The 20,986-nt window shown below is 33.9% G+C and overlaps 1 protein-coding gene across 2 annotated transcripts in view; it reads left to right on the top strand.

Annotated features, from left to right (window-relative positions):
• CNTN5 (contactin 5) overlaps window positions 1-20,986 on the top strand; it is a 430,795-nt gene that overhangs the window by 238,996 nt on the left and 170,813 nt on the right. For both annotated transcript variants that reach the window (XM_018071482.2, XM_018071483.2), the window contains one exon: window positions 14,439-14,534. In XM_018071482.2, coding sequence (XP_017926971.1) covers window positions 14,439-14,534 — 96 coding nt within the window. The remainder of the gene's footprint in view (window positions 1-14,438; window positions 14,535-20,986) is intronic.

The following is a 20,986-nucleotide window of genomic DNA, read 5'->3' on the forward strand; positions in this document are numbered from 1 at the left end:
TGGGATTAGAGAACATAGAGGAGAACCTAAAAAATAGTATTTGTCTATTGCATCTATTCTTTCAGAAGTTAATTACATTAAGAATTGCAAATGTTCCCCTTTTGATACTGTTTCTGTGAATTGACCTGTAAGAGATGGCATACCTTTTGGAAAAAAATACATGTTGTAATGTAGGTGTAGGTAAATTTCTTTGCTGTAAGATAGAGTATGACGGAAATGGCAATTATTTTAGTCCACTGTAGTTAAACTGCTTTTCAAATTTGCATTTGTATGTTCAACATAAGATTATGAGTTGTACCTACAGCAGATGTTTTGCTCTTCCTTTTTGAGAGAAGAAATGTTCTACATTCTGTCATGTCTATATTCTGTCATTTATTTGTTGTTCTGACCTTTACTTAAAATTTTCTCTCCGATCTGAAGATATACTAAACTTGATCTTCCGTTTCTAGGTAAGCAGTTAAAGATCATATATAGGCTAGAATTCATCTGTAGAAAATTTACATTTGGAAGACTCTTGTGAAAGCTTCTGGAATCATATACCACATAAAAATATTCATATTGCACAAGCAAATGACAAAGAACCTAGTTTCAGCATCAGGCTGAATGACAGCTCCTGAGAGGTTGATTGACTGTGTGCTTTCTGAATGACAAGTCGTCATTCCATACTAAATATATGTGTCGACCACTTATGTACTGGAAGTGTACCAGGAATCTTCTCAGAATGCTAGCAAAAACTGTATGCAGTTTCTTGTCATTGATAAAATTGACTAGCGTAGGTCCTCATTGTGAAACAGACTGGGAATATATTCTCAAATACATGAAAATATATATATCCTTGAACACATCAGTTTTTCTTTCTCTTATTTACACAGAAACATAAAAACCAAGGACACTGTAAAGTCTGTGAATCTCCACTGGGAGTTTTCATATGTGAGATAAATAAAGGTGGACGCTTAGGATGAGGCTAGCTGAGCAATAGACACTTGCATTTAACCAAAATCTATCCAAATATTTAAACACTTTCTTCTCATTTTTTCCTTTCTTTTTCTTTCTTCTTTTTTTTTTCAATGTATATTTTTTTTATTTTATTTTTCATGAAAAATGGCATAAACTAATGATGCTGGAGATCACATTTTATATTATATGAGAAAAAGGTAGGACAACAGCTCTTTACCAGTCATTAAGCAGTCTGCTGGAGGCAAGCAGAATTTGCATCCCCTTTATAGCCAATGTATTGGACGTGCCTTCTCTACAGGCGTAGTGCCATGAGCATCTATGCCAGTTCTACTGAAAGGCAGTGTCTGTAAGATTTAACAAGACTGACCAGTCACTGCTTTTGTATACAAAATGCTTCAGGAAAGGTACACAAGTCTTCCAGAGAAATTCACTGCAGTACTATAAGACAAAATGACACTTAAGGAAAACTGTAAAGGAAAGAAAACTGGAATTTCATTTATTTTCCCAGTAATCCCAGTGACCAAAAACACAACCACTAAGTTAACTAGAAAACAATGGACTTCAATCAAAAAGTAATGACAAACTAATGAAAAAAAGATTGGTATAAATGGGTATAGTTTTATTTTCAGTGAATGTATTCTGTTTGCTTTGCTGAAGAACTTAGCCATATTTATGTTGTATTAAGATTAATATTTTTCAAGCTAAATGTTTTGAAAGAACTGATTTCTGTTCTCTGAGAAAATCTCACTGTATTACATATTTTGCATTGTCATATTATTTTTAAATTTATCTGTTTATTTTGTCTTTGGTTTTTTGAATCTACTGTTTTGTTGTTGGTTTGGGTTTTTTTTTTAATTTTTATTTTTATAATAGTTATTTCCAAACTTCAGAACACCAAGTTTTTCTATCTCTCAGAAGCTGTTGTAGACCACATTGCATCTCCATCCTCAAGTATTTATTTCAAATCCTCATAAACAGTACTAGGCTTCTTTGACCAGTAACATATTTCTGTAGCACCACTTCATGACCCACTGAGGATTCCAGGACTGTTGGATAGAAATTGGTGTTTACTGCTTTACTTGACATATGTGTAAAGTTTTAGTTAAACAGTTTGGATATTCTTTATCATCTTGATTATATCATACCTATTCACCTATTATTTCAAGGAGTAAAAGTGCAAACAAGGGAGCAAAACTATTTATTTTTAACGTCTGTTAGAATCAACATTAAGAGTGAGAGAGATTTAAAACTGCTTAACATGGGGAACTTAAATAATACTGCAGTGCAACCTCGTGTATTAAATAAGATAGTTGAGATGAAACACAAGTGATAGCCTTTCACATGCAATAGATTTCACATTATTTACTTATGATAGGCATGTATATCAACAGCTGCTATTTTTGTAGTTTGGTTATAGACACTAAAATATATGAATGTATTTAAATTTTCTAGAGTGTGCCCAAAAAACTACTGATTGAATTGCAATTCAATAGAGCATGACTATGAAAAATCATTTTGAGAGTGTAAGACTTGCTTGTTTCTTCCATCACTCTCACTATTTGTACATTAGAAATTACTTCTATGAGAAAAAAATATTGGTCCTCCCTCCACTTTTAATTAGAAAACATTTTTAACCTTTGTACATATATCCCATCATGTGTATCTAATAAGTTCCTTTTCAACTCTAAGAGAACTAACAAACACTCAAATAACTTCGAAGTGTTTAAATAATGGTGGCATTTAAAAGGAGAAAAGGTAGAAATACTTAAGATGCATTTGTGAGGATGAGGAGCAGGTTTATATTATAGCAATTGTCTTTTGTGCTGTCTACTTAAAATTCATACCTACCCAAAGGTATTGCTCCTCTGACATTACAGATGCTTTTAGAGAGACAAATGTTTTCTTACACTCTTTATAAAGTCAACACAGTAAAGTAGTTGTATAACAAAAGCGTTTCTTCCTTATTTTGAAAGCCTTTTGCTTCCACTGAAATTAAAAGCAATAAACAGGAAATGCTAGATGTTTTTATGCATACTGGATTAAATCTGCAAGTCATCTTAAGATGGGCATTTATCGCAGCATTATGGTGGTGCCAATTCCATTACCCCCTTTACTCCAGTAAGTGTCTTGCCAAGGTCTAGAAGGCAAGAATTTCTAAGTATCAATCAGGCTCATCAGACTGAGCTGGAGTTTGTCCTGCATACATACATTATTCAACAAACAGGTAGCCAGAAGATGGAGTCCATCAAATTGTAAATCAATGTAAAATCCTTTAATATATATAACTTTTAAATTTTCTAAACTGTAGAAAAATATGAAACACATTAGGTATATATCCAGGTTGTTTAACATTTGGAGCTGTCATCTTTGTCCTTCTTACAATACAGTTACTGCCACAATAAGAAAGTCTATGAGGTTAAGGGCCGAATTTGCCTTAATTTGGAAATTATTGGAAAAATACTATGCTCATATCCTAATTTCCTATGTACCTTTAAAAAACTTAGTTCACTACTATACTGACAAGAGTAAGAAACTGTTGCTTCGCCTTTTACTTACAAAGGGCAAACACAGTTATGGAAATTTATGCTTGCTTTTTGTTACTTTTCTATATGTGTTACGCTTCTGTATGTGAGAGGAATCCTTTACCATCTTCTACTTAGTCTTATCAGGGCACTGTAGACAAAATAATTATATTAAAAAAAGAATATGAAGATCAATGAAATAGTAAAGTGCCTCTAAATGCACTTTATTCATTCTCATTTAAAGTCAAATGTCTACACTACAGACAGATTCAACTGATCTAATTGTTTAGGTTTCCTACTTAACCTGTTGCACTACTAGGATGCAGTTCATTATGTCAAGTTGACATCTAAAATAGATCAACAGAATTAGGCCTTTGAAGTGTCTCTTTTATTGCATTGTCTTGAAAGGAAGATTAGGATAACTGGCTCAGAATGGCTCAACTGAACCTCACATTGAGATTAAAATTTAGCACAAACCATGTGCAAACCAGTATTGCTTTTGTTATAAAGTATTAGAAGGAAAGAACTCATTCCAAGAACAATTTAAAATGTTGGTTTATTATATTCAAAATAATTTGCATAAAATTCAATTTTAAAAAATACTTTCTTAGCATTAACATAGTACTATTACCTTTAAGTATAATCACACATGAACCTCCTCAATTACTAGTCACCATTACTTACTCACTCTACCATTCATTTTAGATTTGCTTACATTTGATTCATATTTGGTAGACCATAGACATTTATGATAGGACTATCTGAATTAGTAAGAGTAAATATTCTAACATGATGGTTTCACTTGTGGTGAGCTTAATCTACACACCATGCTTGTATTGTTAGTTGGAAATGTATAATATCTATTAGCAATTGATTTGGATAAAACTAATGTATACTACCACTGAAGTTGTTCTTGTCAATAATTTGCAATTACACTGATAAAAATCCCATTCATCTCCTAAGAGTAGGAAACGTACAATGGGTTACAATTAATTAAACAAAATAATTTCTATTAAATTACATTGATAGCGTGGACACAATTTTCCCCAGGTTTTCAGGTACCATCTCCTTAAACATTAGTCCTTCAAATGACATTTCATCAATCATTATTACAGTGATAACACTGCAATAATCTGGTACCATTTTCCTACACTTTCCGACATCACTGAAAAGCCTTCACTATTTTTTCTTCTTTATCCTTTCTAACAGTATCTCTTAGTTTGCTATTATTTTTGTATAAAAAATTTATGCATGATATTTATGTTTAAAACCATATTCCACTTTATACAAAAAATTATGCACGTATTTAAATCAGTTGAGTATAACTACTGAGTTCAAGAGAACCATTTTGAGGAGTGACCTCCAACAATTACATAATGTTTATTTGTAGGATCAGTTAAACTCACTAGGGGATTGATTCAGAAGCTCAGATTCTTTCTTTTAAGAAAAGGAAATGGTGGAAAAGTTTTTTTTCTTTTTCTCACTTTTAACTCCATCAGAATATTTTTTTTTAGGTTTAGGCATTTATCGCTATAAGATGTTTTCTGTAAGGTAAATTAATCATTAATCTTATAACTTTTCTCTAAAACTTTTCAGATTTGTCAACCTCTTTTTAAAAGTATGGCATCAGAACAACATATACTTACGTGACAGAGAAGTTTTCAAAGAACTTGATTTTCAGAGAGCAAAATCTCAGCACTTTTTGCTAAAAACAACTACAGTTCTCACTGGAGTTAGGGAAAACAAAGTATTTTTATAATAATAGTGTTAATCATCTATAAGCCAACAGATATGAGTAATATTTTCCTCCTCAAATATTGAAGACACAGACATGCAAAATTTCGCCCATTATTTTTTGTTAGGAAAGCTCTTTTACTCAGTTATATCGTTTGTAAATTAATACTTATATGCAAGAAAAATTCTTTCCGTACACCTGAGGTTACTGATCTGTTTGTTCCAAGCCATTCAATGATCATCTGGTAATACTGCTGCAGAAACTGCTGTTCTGTAACTATTAATCTGTGTATTTTGTTTCCTTTATTTTCCTTTTGATATTCATTACTATCCAATTAATTCTTTACATAAATTCATAATATTAAAATCTGAAGTGTTGCCTTCATAGTCTTCATTTCACAGTCTCTAATTATTTGATCAACTTCACTATAAAATCCAGACATTATTTTTTCAACACATTGCCATTTAGTTTTTCTTATTTGAATTTTCAATTCCCACACACAGCGTATTCAATACATAAGTTGGATTCTCTTCTTGATGGCAAAAACATGTATTTAGTCTGTTCTACCAAAAGCACACTATATATTTAAAATTGCTAGACTTCTTTTAACAAGTTCCACTCATATCCTCTTTTATGTCTGAGTCTCTCTGAATATCTCTTATAACTCCTTATGGTACCTTGCTACAAGGCCAGTTTCTAACAGGTCTGGAGAATTAATGTATTCAGGTCTCAAATCTTCTGCAGTCTGAAATTTATCTTTTTTTTTTTTTTTTTTAACCTCTTAGTGCTTGATTTTGTTCACACTACTCAGTGCTTGTACCCTGGAGACCAGTGCTTCCATATGACAAAGCTTTGTCTAAATATAGCTCTCTAACACTAGTACGTGACAGAAATAGAAAATAAGTGACATAGAATTAGAATACAAAGAGAGAGCTGTGAGAAGTAAATGCCTTTATGAAAGTGTTTGAAACTGCTTTAGCCATGATCTCATGAAATTAGAGAAACCTTCTAAGAAGGTTTAACTTTTCTGATCTGATAAATAAATACTGTGTCATTCATTTGCCACAAATTAGATCATTAGAGGAATGTTCAGACCACTTTCACCAGACTATTAATTGACGTGTTCCAATTTACAAATTGAAAAGGTTAAAGTACAAAGACAGTAATTTATAGTTGCTCAGCTGACTTGTGACAATTTATTTATCTTCGATGATTCTTACTTGTTCAATTACATACTCATATCCTAAACTGTGATTTGCAGTGACTGGTATCATCTGGATACTAAACAGAATAATATGCTCCAATACAAACTGCCTTATAAAAAACATTACCTAGCATTATATGTAACAACCAGCTGCTACGTAGGAAATACTTTGTGTTTGTAAGGCTTTTATTTCCAGTTGAGCTATTCAGCTAAGATGAAGGTCTCCCAGATTTACTCCTTGAATGTGTCCAAACACTTAGTTATCTTGTCACAATTGACTTGTGGGTCATACTGGGCACTACAACTCTTAGAGAAAATCAAATAAGTAATTTCTGGGAGATTATGACCTTATCCTTTTCTTTATGACAGAGCGGAAGTGAAATATGGAGGCATTTATACACATTAGTCTAGTCAAAAGTCAGCACTGTGAAATGACTTGTCTAGAGTGGAGTCAGAATTTGAAATGCCATACCTCATAGTTATGGTGTCTACAAGCCTCCAGCTGTTACTATTGCATGCCATTCTCCAAGCCTTAGACCTGAACAGCAGTTCTCAGATATTCTATTTGTCCTAGTTCATTCATATAACTTGATACTCTCATTATACAAAATATGATGAAATCAGGTAAAAAAAAAAATAATAGCAACTGAAATATTATCAAACATCTTACATGTTATCTTCAGAACAGGGACCCTGGTAGAGCAGACTTTTATTTTCTGCAGATTCTTTGTTTGTATCACTCCAGCAAGATAGCCTCAAATGCAGAAGCTGTGGATGTTGTAAAGATTTTAATTTGGGTGAGCTCAGTGCCATCACTTCTGAACCTGGGAAAGCTTACTTCATTTGACACCTTTCCCTAATGAGAATAATTTAATTTCTTAATTCTTTTGTACCCTTTCTTCTGATAAATTCCAGCTTTGGCAAACTCAGATTTGGAACTTAAAAGACGTAGGGAAAAAGGTTTGTAACATTTTCCTGAACATGTGGAAGCGAAACCATTATGTTATCTTTAGGACTAGAATCCATGAACGAAAATTATTAACTATATATATAAGCAATGTTTTACTTTATAGTATGAATTTGCTCAATGACATACAAAATAAGTTATCCTTAATGGCTTGTTCACACAGAGTGTTAAAAAAAGTTTTTTTCTCTCTGTAACCATTACAGCCTCCTGTGAACCATAAGACCTATACAGGGGTTTCCAACAGATTAGTTGCTGCTAATTTCATGTTACATCATATGATAGGAAATTGTGCTGCACTAGTCATTCCATATTTAATCATGTAAAATCCTAACTGGTTGTGATCTTTATTCACTAATTAAAGGAAGGAAAAGTCACATCTTGTTGAAGAAAGTTACAACAAATGAAATGGTGTTTGCAGTATGTCCTTGAATGTTTGGAATTAATTTAATTGAAAAAAGTCACTAAAGGAGCAATCAAGCAAATGGGAAGAAGCACTCATAAGTAGAAAGGAAAAAATTAAGAATGTTGAATTATCAGTATTATGTATACAGAATTTATACAAGTTAGTATACTACTCAGTGCCAGGAAGTTCTGTGAAAAACGTTGCAAATAGAAATGTATGTTTCCTAACATGCAGATAACATTACGTAAAACAATATGTTTATAAAAAAATACATTGCATATATTACTCAAGTGAAAAAATATATTTGCTCAAAAACCCTGGAAGTAGTATGATTTAGTGACCCACTTTGGTGATTAAATGTTGTGATCTATATTTAAAAATCTTTCATTTGTAACTTAAGATTGGTTGTTTATGTCTTTGGTTTTATTGTTGCTCCTGACAGATCACGAATAGAATAACAAGATGAAAACCCCTTAACCATAACATTTCCACTTGATTCTGTGGTTTGCCTTGATATTTCAGTACGCAGACGTGAAAGACAGCTGAGAAGTATACTGAATTAATTCTTGTGAGAATAGATGAAAGCTGACATACCCAGAATGATTGTAGTTAATTAATCATAACCATCAACAACTGTTATCACAAACATCCCAGTTATCATGCAATTAACATGCTATGTTGAATCATATAGCAGCTCTATAATTTTCAACATAATCTTGTTATTTTACTCTGCCTATAAATATTTCTCCTAATTCACTTTGATCCAGTACTTCCGGATTTATGAGTGCAGAAAACCTACTGAAGTTTAGGGAGATTTTGGTACCTACAAATTCCCTTTCTTCTTCAAGGCTTTGAGAATAATTAAGCTTTATTGATGATACTGATGGTATTATTTGATGCTACTGAAAGTAGGTGCAACAAAATAAAGAATTCTCCAAAGCTCTGAATATATATAAGCCTCCTGTGGTACCCTTCACAGACAGATTAGATTCTATAAAAAATGAGTAGCTAATCAAGACAAAACAGTGGAAGAAGCCTATCAATTTATAATTTATAAAAATCTGTATAGCATCACAAGTAGTGAATATTTTAATTGAAATATAGTATTCCTTTTTAACAAATATGGTATATTAAATAAAGGAAAAATCTATAATTTGTCTTTTATTTTTCTAATTAATAATAATAAATATAAATCATCTAATTTACAAAGGAAATTAAAAAGAAAGAATTATTATACTAGATTTCACACAAGATTCTATAAATCAATTTAGGAAATAGTTATATATATTTCCTCACCAGATGTCATGGTTTAACCCCAAGCAGCAACTAAGTACCACACAGATAGTCACTCACTGTCCCACCCTCCATCCCATGAGATTGGGAAGAGAATCAGAATAAGGTAAAAACCATGGGTCGAGATAACAGTTTAACAATTGAAATAAAGTAAAATAAAATAATAATAATAAGAAGAATAGCAAGAATAATACTTATGATAATAACAATAGTAATGCTAAGTGTAAGTAAAAGGGAGAAAACAGGAAAAGAGAGAAAAATAAAACCCAAGAGAAACAAGTGATGCAAAATACAATTGCCCACCACCCACTAACCAATGCCCAGCCCATTCCCCCAGTGGTGATCGGTGCCTCCTGGCCAACTGCCCTCAGATTTTTTCTGAGAAAAAAATATCTTGTATATCTGAGAATGATTCTGGAAGATGTTGATCTAAATATAAGAAAGTACAATATCTTGTGCCTTCTCAAGCTTTTACATTTTCTGAGAGGAGTCCTAAAGCATTCTCCTGTGCTCATCATCATCTTTTGACAGCACTCCCTGAAAACATCTGTATAACCAGTTCCTTTGCTTAAAACTCTTCAGTGGCTCTGCAGATATACAGAGACACAGGGTGGCTGTTGTGCAAGCTTGAAATACATAATTTCTTCTCTATACGTGCTCTATTTATGTTTTTGCATACTAACTTCTTTGAGAAAAAAAATGATCTTTTTCAGATTGTGTCAGACTGATGAACCCTGTAGGATTCAAAAGCTTTCTGGTAATAAATAATAATAGCAACAATGATAATAAGTATGATACTTTCTAAAATATTTGAATCTCGCCCTTATTTTGTCACCTAAAAGTCATATGGTAATGTGATTTTTGAAAATTCACGATATATACATTTCCCATTATCAACGGTGAGATGATGATTCCGTCATGGTAGAATCCTTTTTGTCTGAGTTACCTTTCACACTTTTTCTAGTTAATGTTTTAAATGTTAAAGGTTATTCTTAGGTCCAATGAGTGACTCTAATAATACAACTGCACCTCCTTAACTGGTATTCCTAGAAAATAGGTGTATGCCAATTCAACGTGATCTATTAATTTATTTGGACACTTGGTTATCCTGTGAGTATTGTATTTAATTCATCCAATGTAAAAGTTCCCTATGCAGTCACTCATGATGTCTTTTCAATACCTACCTTTTGTCCTTCCATAGCTTGTGTTTGTTGGCTACTAAACAGAACATGTATATTTTCCATTGTTTAGAGTGTATAGTCAAACCACGTTTTTGATTTAGGTTATAATGGGATTTTGAGAAACATTTTTTAATGGAATTCTTTTCCCTGTAAATCTTACCTTTTTTAAACAGCTACAATTACTGTTCAAGGTCTATTTCTTAGTCCTGGCTTTCAAATACAAGGAGAGGAAGGCTACCCTCTCTTAGTGACAATGCAATAGATTTGTCCTTGGCATGATGGAAGAATCCTACCTTGTGTAGAGCTATTTTCACCTTATTGAAAAGAATATTGCCTGGTTTATACTTAACTTTAGGTATCTTCAGGATATGTCTTTAAACATTTTAATACATATCATATTATGTCCATTTTAAACTCCATAATAAATTTGCATATAAAATAGTTTAAACTCACAGAACTGAACTGACAGAGGACAATATTCTGGACCAATCTAATTTCTGCTTTAAAAGTAAATTGACAATGAAGTACAGAGCCTTCCACAGCTTCCATACCAGGTTTACCAGGTTTCCATACCAGGCTTACCATTACCAAGCGGTAATTGCCTACAATAAAAACAAGATCTGTTTTTCACCTTTAATTTGATCCTAATTTCATAGCAATCATCAATGGACTGTTGTCTGGGTCACAAAAACCTGCCACATCCCTGTTGCCCCCATTAGCTGTAGCTAACTGATGAACACAGTGAATGAATGATCCTTCCTCTGCACACCTAAAACACAAACTACAGTGAAGGTGAATTGGAAGGCTATTAAGTGATAACAACTGCTCCAACTTTTGTACAAGTCCTTCTGTCAATGGCAGAACATTTCTCCTTTTACTCAGATGTTCATTTTGCTAGACCTGCAAAGCTTTTCAGTTGCTTTGACTGCTTTAAGATCTCTCCCATTTATTTCCTGTTACTCCCTTCACTTTCTGTAGAAGTGTTTTCTCTTGAGCCTTATTTAAACTGATACTCTTGTGGTGGTGTCATTCTTCCACAATGCCCATCAGTACATATGTACGTGTGCTGAGAGAAACCCACTTTTCAGCCAAGAATAGGAATGGCCACTGCAGAGACAGCCACACTACCCGTCAGCTGCTTTGGATAAGAGATCTGGATGGTTTTCCCAAGTTTATAACTTCTCTCAAAGATTGAGCTAATTATACCTGCAGCGTAAATAGGATATCCAGAACGGATTGCACCAAATCCATTGGATTTAATGTCTGGCATCTTCACTAGCTCTGGAATTTCTCTACTATTTCCCTTTCACAGTGAAGACCACTCTTGTGTCACAGGTTGTACTCTAGTGACGCTATATAAAATTTTTGAATTGAATATTTTTTTTCAACAGTAAAGACAATTGTGCTACTCCTGCCTCACAATCCATCTAAATGTCCTTTGTATGTTTTGCATATATATTGTTAATAATGAGTTACATTTGGCATGGTGACTGACACTTAGCTACATATTTTCAAAATGTTTCTCATGTTAGAGAGTATAGAAGTTATGTAGCTAAACCCCAGGAACTGCTTTGAAAATGAGAGTAGGTGTTATCATGTTTGCTACTAGCATTGAGATAAGAGGAAATTAATCTTTCAGGGTAGAAGATGAATACCTAGGGAGCACAGGAAGGCATTTTCTTATCAATCAGCTATATGCATCATAAGATGATAAAGGACAGATTCATTCTGTGTGGGGCTATCTGACATGTAACATGTGTTACAGGTTTATACTGCAGCAATAATACTGAACCAATGGCCAGCTCTGCTGTGTGAGAGGTTACAGTTCCCACCTCTAAAGCTGGATTCTGTTCATCCTTTCTTTTATTATCTACCTCTTTAGAGTTTTAAAGTAAAATAATAGGGTTTTGTATAAATTTTTAGTAGCTGTTTTTCTTTTTTTTTTTTTTTCAATGGGGATAGATATAAAATGTCTAGGATTTACAAGAAATTAATTAAATTTTCCTTTAACTTGATTTTTCCGTAAGTCCATTTGGACTTATTATTTTAATGTGGAGGAACTGCAAGCATGATCCTTCACCTTTCCTTCCTTTTAAGCTTTCCTACATTTATTTACTTTGCAGCTAAATCCCTTCTTTTGTACCTGTTAATCTTTTTTCTACTGTATGCTAACAAGAAATCCAATTCAGAGCTGACAGATAGCCAAAAAGAGCTGAAAATCAAAGCACTTTGTTACTGTCCTCCTTTAGACTGAAACTAATTGATTTGAACAAATAGAAACTTGAGTCACATGTAGTACTTTTATTTTTAATTTTCATTCGGTGAAAAAAAAGTGTATTTGTTCATCACTGTGCATTTTCAAAGCAGGAAATGAAAAAAAAATATCTTGGTGTTGCCATAGTAATTGAAAAATAACATTGAATCACCTGAGGACTTGATTAAGAAAGGTTTTCATTGCAAGGTGTTCTCCCATCCAGACCAGTTATACGTATGCAGGGATACACTAGCTCACTATTTTCTAAACATAAAATAATAATAATTACTTTTCTGCAGAGTATACTATCAAGTAACATGCATTAGGAGACATTTTTAAGTGATATTACACCAGCTTGTATTATAACGAATGGTGTGCTTATTTAAAAATGCAATAATTTTTTAAAATTTTAATTATCTGTCTATTAGCAACATTTTGCAATATATTTTTTATGTAGCCCTATTATTTGTTAAAATTCTACCAGATCCCACCTACCTTTTCTCTATTCAAACATGGTATCTATCATTGAAATCAAAGCACTGACTCATTTTGGCCAAAGACAGCACAAATTTAGATACATTTAAATTTTAGACTTCTACCTGTGCCCAAGTCATCTGTAAGAAATGTGAAAAAGCATTTGGACAGTGTCTTTATACTTAAAAATGTGAACCTAGTCCCCATTATGAAATTTATTAAAAATCAACTTATATTACTTTTAAAAATCATTAAACTTCGATTATATGCTCTCCTGGGCATGGAGCAAGATGTGGAGTTTCAGCATCTGACAGAGAACTGCCAACTGAGCGCAGTTAAGACAGCGATAATTCTGCTCCACCTGTTGAAACTCTTTGGTGCTGTCAGGTTCATCCCAGAACTCAGGGCTGTAAGCAGAAATTAAGAGTTATGGCTACAATGTCAATGAGATGCTCCCACTGACCCCATTGTTTCACACTTCAGATCCTCATTTAGTGCTTGCTGAAGATTCTGAGTCCTTTTCAAAGATATCTTTGGTGCCTTTGTTGCTGGTTTCTTCACCTTGATCCACGTCAGATAGAAATGTCTCTAGAAAATCCCTGAGTGCAGAGAGGCTTTAAACACTATCACGGGAACTGAGGAACGGGTGAGGCACCAGTCTGGTGGCAGAACTGAGCTGCCACATAACTTCTGCTACAAATAAGCATGCTATAGAATAGCTATCCCTCCCAAATGTGAATCTGGATCTAGTGTTCTCTGCAGTAAATGGAATAATAAGATCTTCTGGTTGAGAGGCTTTAAATAAATACAATGAACTGCTTATAGCAGTGCCCTTCAGCCTCATTCAAAAATTTTTGTTCCAAAAGTGAAATATTTCTTATTACCCTGCTGGACAGAAAGTTTTGGAGGGAAAATATATTTACACACAACTGGATTGTGCTTTTAACACCACAGAAATCAGAAGGAAAGTATTAAAAAGAGTAAACTTGCTCTAGAGCAGATTTGGGTTTAGAACCAATGTGCTGATGATTTTCCCTTCTTGTCATCACAATGTGCAATGTGCAGCTGATGCCTGCAACATCATCAGTCTGGATTTTAGCTAAGGCATTCTCTCCATTGTATTTCTTTTCTCATTTCTACTGAGGGAAAAAAACAAGCATGATATGGTAAAAAGAGATAAAATCACTATTAAATGTTTTTGTAAATGCCATATATATTGTCTGCTGTTTTTCCTTTGATAGTGTATCCAAGTTCACTAAAAAGAGTAATAAGGTGCTGATGAAACATGGAAGTTTTTGTAATGGAAATAGATTTATTTTTCAGGCCATCATATTATAGATTAAGGTATGAAAAAAGTCAGCTTTATGAGAGGAAATAAAATTTTAGTCACAGTAGCCACAAAATTTAAAATCTTTGGTATGTAACTAAATGCTCTGTTCTTTTGATAGATCTGGGAAATTTTAGTGGTCGGACAAGAAGTGCTGTCTCTGTACGTGAAGGTCAAGGAGTTGTTCTAATGTGCTCCCCTCCACTTCATTCTCCAGGTATAGTAGGCTGAAGCCTGTATGCACGATGGTCCTTTACATTTTGCTCATTATTGAATTACTTCTTTCAGAATTTAGAAGCCTTCAGAAATTGCTTCAAATGCTAGTGTCCTGATACTTTTTCTGAATACAAATTGTCTTTTTTTTAAGTAGTACAACCATGATTTTGGTTGCTCTTCTTTTTGCCTGTATAGCTCTATATTTGCATGTCATATAACACGTGGAGACATGATGCTTGTTTTTCAGTAGATGCAGTACAGCCTATCCTTTTCCTCTCTGGGAAACGAGGTCTGTACTGAGGGGATTTTTCTACCTTCAAATTTGAGGCCTGGAAAAAATCACGTAGCAGATGGAAGAGCTTCAGAAAATAAAATCTCCTCTAAGTTTCTGTTAGAGAAATGTGTTCAGTTTCTATTTATATTGCAATGATTGTTATTACTGTACTACAGTTATCAATGCCATCTCTCTGCTTTTCTCTCTTCTGAGTAGATTCTCTTGTTGTTGTTGCCTCTATAATCTCTTTCTGAGTTTGACACTACTATGGTCTATGTGATAAAATTGAGCACATGATGTTAAGGCTTCATCATGATAAGTAAACTGAGAAAGACAGAAAAAGAAAGAGATGGTTTCAATACAGCTGAATTTGATTTCCCCAAACAGAGAGTATAAAGATAGATGAACATCAACAGTGAGTCAAGTTGTCATGCACCTTTTAAGAGCTTCCACAAAATGCACCTTACATATCATCAAAATATTTCGATTTTTTTTTCCCTGAAATTATGCTTCTGAACTTTTATTTAGTCAGATTCTAACACAGTGTTCTACTTTTACACAGACATTACCTTTGATGGTGAAAAACTAGTATCTTTCATTTTCATCAGTGGGCCAGCAAAAGCCCTACAGTGGAAAATACTGTGCTCACAAACAGCATTCAACTGCTTTAGTTTATATTGTTTGAGCACCAGTAGGCTATACCAGCAGGAAAATGACTCCAGAAAAATATTTTTATTCTCTGTTGTCACAATTTTTTCACCATAACTAGGCCAGGTAAGGTTCTGCAGCGTGACAGAGTAATCACTGAAAGCTGAAAAATTACATTGATATGCAGAGTAAACATAAAATCATATGAATGGGAAGGGGACTTGGCTTCTCTTTCTTTTGTTTATTATGTAATGCATGTAATGCATTTTTTCAACAAAATGGTTGTCAATGGAACAGTCTGCTGAGGGAAGTGGTGAAGTCATCATCCCTGGAGGTATTTAAAACATGTGAAGACATGGCTCTTAAGGACATGGTTTACTGATGGACTTGACAGTGCTGGGTTAATGGTTGACTCAATGATTTTAGAGGTCTTTTCCAACTTAAATGGCTCTATGATTTTATCACGTGCAATTTCCTTCTAACTCCTTACTTACGAAGTACTGGGGAGCTGTAGGTCCTTGTGGTACTGCAGTGGGACTGCAAGTGGTATTAGTACCATAGCTGAAGTCTCCTGGAAAAGGGGAGAGCTACCTCCATGGACCTGGTAATGTTTCAGCAATAAATCATTCCACAGAGCTCTGACAATAAGGTACAAGACATTAATGATAATTACCCACCACATTAGAGTCCATTTGTAAAACATAATTCTGGACAAAAGGTGAACTTTCAGGGAGAGTGTGTAAATTCTTAAATTAATCAGCAAATATGTAATTAATTTCCATGTAAAAAGATCTTTTGCAGAGCAGAGGTATTTCAAGGATTTGTGTGCAGGAACATCTGAAATATATTCTTTTTTTTTTTTTTTAAAGTATTCAGTTTCTGAGTAGTCCATTTTAGTTTTTGTGTCTGGTTTACAAAGATGGTATTATGTTCTAAATAGTTCTTAGATATTTTGACCCTTAAAATCACCTTAAAGACAAACTTTTAAGTGAATACTAAGCTATTGTAGTGGATATATCTAAGCTAAATATTATTTAAAGCATGTTTACAATGTGTGAACAACTAAAATTAACAAGACCATGAGTTAAGGGAGTGTTTTTGAGGATAGCGAATTTTTTCTGGATGAACACTGGACACTTTTGCTATATTGATTTATTCACATTGATCGGCACCTTTAGAAATAATTTTCACTTACTTATCACAGGAGATAAATCCATGATACAATATCAAGTCTAATAATTCTCCACACCCTTGTAAGTAATTTGTCCTTCAACAGAATCCCATTCCTCAATCTCTACAGTCAATAACTACATATGCACTTGCCTAAGAATTTCAAGATTGAGCCCTTTTAGAAAATGACATTATCATTGTGGGAAAACAAAGATGACTTAGTGAAAGAACACTGTATTAAAAGAGATATGGATTTTAACATGTTTTCAAAAAGGAGATAAAGTAAATAATTCTGATGAAATAGTACTTACATTCCATTCTTACAGAATACAGTTCTTGAAAAACCAGAAAGCCTTTACAAAGCACCACTGACTGAAAAAATACTACACTAATATCTTTTGACAAGTATTTAATCAGAAAACAATTTTCATATGTATATCAACCTGATTTTTGTTTATTTATTCTGTGAAATGTTATCAAGAGGTAATGCATTAAACAAACAAACACACGCAAAGTTGTGATATATATAGATTATTCATGTAGGCTTTCATTATGTTGTCCAAATATTTTAGAGGGAAAAAAAGAGGGAATGGAGAGTGGTAAGCATACTTTTAATAGATTCTGCATATTTGCAGTGGAGGTTCAGATAACAGAATTATCTCTTGAGTATAATAAATGAACTTTTTAAGTTATTTTCATCTTTACTGAGAAATAGCTAAACAGCAAAATGAGGCAGTATTTGGAGAGAGACATTAACCCCTCTTTCAGAATGATGAAGGAAAATATGTTCAATGAAAAGGTTTTTGTACTGCTTCCTTAAGGCAAACAGGTACCAGCAGATTCTCACGTTCTGCTTTTTCTGGACCATTACTCCAAAAAAATGCTGCCTCTACCTGTGTTGGGAATCCTATATCATTTTGATGTGTCTGCTCCAGAAGCTTTCCCACCAACACTGTCTTTGTTGTAAATCCTTAACTTGTCCCTTGTGAAATATTAAATGTGGACAACTTGATCATTCATAAACATAACACTTTGTCTCTTTTTTTCTTCCTTAAACATAATATTTGATTCTTCCCAATTAGTTTTTTTTCTCCAAGATGGAATTCCTAGACAGTTAACTCTTAGGTGTCCTTGCCAAGTAAGAGGTTCATTAATTACCAACTGCTTAAATAACAAGCTTTGTTTGATGTTTCAAATTTAAAAGGCCTCCAGTGTTTTCTTTCCATAAACAGGATTATGGTTTTTCATTGTGTTATTCTAAAGGATGTAAATATAGGGTTTTATTCAGTCATTTAATCATTTTAATTACAAGGTTTACCATAGCGAGATTAAAAATGAATGGAAGTCTTCATCCAGATTTACATGTTTCCCTCAGAATTAATACTTTCAGCTGAGCTTTTTAAGGCTTTTATTCAAAGCTTTCAGCATGAGCCTAACGGAGAACGACAACTCCCATTGTTAGAATGAGAACAGCTCTGATGCACGCAGGGAAAGGCAGATGTGTACTCCATCCTGCCTCAAAGGGATGCTGCCCTCTGGAAGCAACACTGCTACATAATCTTTCCACAGCATGTAACATCTGTACAGATGTTAAACTATAACTTTTTTTATCTCTTTCTAAAAGACAAAGCTGATCTTACCCAGTTTGGAAACTGTGCTGTAAACTGCATCTTTTATGCCTCTTCTTTAGTGTTGCAAAACTGTACTTTTTATGAGAAATGTTTCACCAAAGATGATTAATGCCAGTGCCATGAGGATTGCAGTCCTTCCTATGCATGTCTGGGAAGACATCCATGGTTTGGATGTCTGCACAGTTGCTGCTAAACTTGTAAGCTACTAAAATAAAACTCTTTCTACCAAAGTCCAGGAGTTTTTGTCCTGTTCTTCTGTTACCTACACAGCTGTCCTAGTCCTCATATTAATTGGAGAAACTCACATCAAATAATGTTTTTTTAAGTTGTTCTGAGCTCCTATTTGTGAGTACTTCAGACATACACAGAAAACCACTTTGAAAGCAAACACAAACCAATCACTTCTCCCTGTTCAGGGTCTGCAAAATTAATCTGCATTTGCATTAAAATCGCAACTTTGGACTGCAGCTTCACTACTAGTAGGAAACCAAGTCCAACTGAAATGCAATAGCTCTCTAGTTATAACTCCCCTTGTTAGAACCATACTGCACAAATTATACATAGAAATAACAAGACAGACTCTAAATTACCTCATTCAGGTACAGAATTGTTAGTAGGTTTCTCCAGGTAAATTAGCTATGATAACAAGATTGTTATATGTGGGCTGGACTGCTCTCAGAATGCTCATTAGCTTGTTTACAGGCAATTGGCTCAGGTGCCTGGATGCAGGACATAGCAAATTCTATTCTGAAGGTGTCCCTGCACCCTCTGGCTCTCCATTTACTAAACGGATTTTGGGAATGCAATTCACAAATGTCTGTCTATATGTAGATGAAAGTCACAAGGTTATTATACAGTTGTGGATTCAGTTCCAGGATTCAGACACCTAACAGAGGCATTTCAGTGCACAACATTGGAGCATTCTGCTCTTTATCTGCCTCGAGAGTTTATCAGTTTCTTCAAAATCATAGGAAGCCTTCATCATCTTAAATTTCTAAATCTCCAGCTCTCTCTAGACATGAGTGGATGATATTTCATCATATTAACCTGTCGCTACAGGTGAGATTTCTTCCTGACCATGATTTGTGGTGTCAATATAGGGCTGCATTATGTATTGATGTATTAAACAGTAAAGTAACATCAAGGGTTTTTTCTATCATACGTTCTTTCAAATCTGGCTTTTCAAATCAGCTTTAGCATAGAAAGCTATATAATTTGCTTCCAGGAGAAGCTTATATGTAGGTGAAAGGGATATTTTTCCTCTCACCTTGAGATCAAGGAGGACTGTTTTGCTAGTACCTATCAAAGCACTGGTCACTCAAAGTATTAATGAAACAACAGCTGGATAGTCATACCTCCAATCATGACTCTCCCATAAACTAAGCAGAACTTATTAATCAGTCAGTACTTTCTATTAGTAGCTTGTAGAGGTCAATATATATGAAACTGGTGATGGTAAATAGAGCATTTCACATTCACTGGACATAATTATCAACTCCTCCTAACTGCTAGGCTTGTTGGGAAGGTAGAACTGTCCAGTTCCCCCATATGTTTCTCCTTCTACTAGTAAAAGTGCAATTGAGAGGAACACTGATGTCTGGGCTTTGGATTTTTGGGTTGGTTTGTTTGTTTATTTTTCTCCTTGAAACTTACATTTATGCAATAATGGAAGCGAAATCCTGTTATTTTAGACTTAAAAAATAGTTGGCCTGTACTCAGGGGAACTATATGAAGACATACAGAACACTCATCTTAACAGTTTGGTTTCTCCCATAATTCCATGCTGTACTTCATTCTTCACTCTTTTTAATTCCTAGTAGGAGTATGATTCTGGGTAACAGAAACAGGCCACTTAAGTAACATTATTAGAAAATGATTGCTTATTACACAGGACAGGAAGGTTTATTTAATTTAAAAGTGAGATGGTACAACTTTATCTCTTCTTTACTTGTCTATAACTTATAAATTATCATAATGTATGTACAAAGTATTTTGAAACCACTATTTTGAGAGCCACATGTATCAACTGAATGAGTTAGCTGTCATAAGTTGAAGGGTTCCTGCACTTCCCTGTTAGACTTTACTATAACCTTATGGTTATATGACTTCTATGAAACTCTAATGAAGCTTAAATTTTGCTTTTCAAAAATGAGAGAAGAAGAAAAAGTGTTAGAAGACAGGTTCACAGTCCTTTAAACTCTTTGTTCCTGTCCTAATTCTGGATTAATTTCATGGGGTCATCTTGTCTCTTCAGCCATCACATTTTTCCCTGGATGAATCATAAAGGTGTTTCCCTCTAGCATTCTCTACTTTGTCACTTGTACTAGACTGCTTTTGGAACTTTCATGTCTAGTAGTGTTAATTCCCGTGTGTGTTATCATTAAAGTGAATGTCCATGACCCCTGTCAGTGCTCAGTATAGGAATCTGTGTTCTTTATTTGTGCAACTGATTGATGACTATGCTTTACTTTTCATTATGGAATGAACAAACACAATTAACTTTTTTCTTCTATGGTCTTTTCATTACTCAATATATGACCAGTAATTTTGCTGCTGACTTCCCTAGAGCATTTTTTAAGATTTCTTTCCTCAATCTTGTTGAAGGCATGCATCTGAGGATATGAAATTTAGGAGCTGGGGTATTGTAGAATTTTCCATAGGGTAGCATTTTAACAAGCTATGTTTGCCAGTGAGGAGTTACTTCTGGTCTGTTGGCAACGTGTTGATATT

The sequence above is a fragment of the Manacus vitellinus genome, unplaced genomic scaffold (genome assembly GCF_001715985.3).
Source record: "Manacus vitellinus isolate BGI_N305 unplaced genomic scaffold, ASM171598v3 scaffold_2_pilon, whole genome shotgun sequence".
Lineage (NCBI taxonomy): Eukaryota > Metazoa > Chordata > Aves > Passeriformes > Pipridae > Manacus > Manacus vitellinus.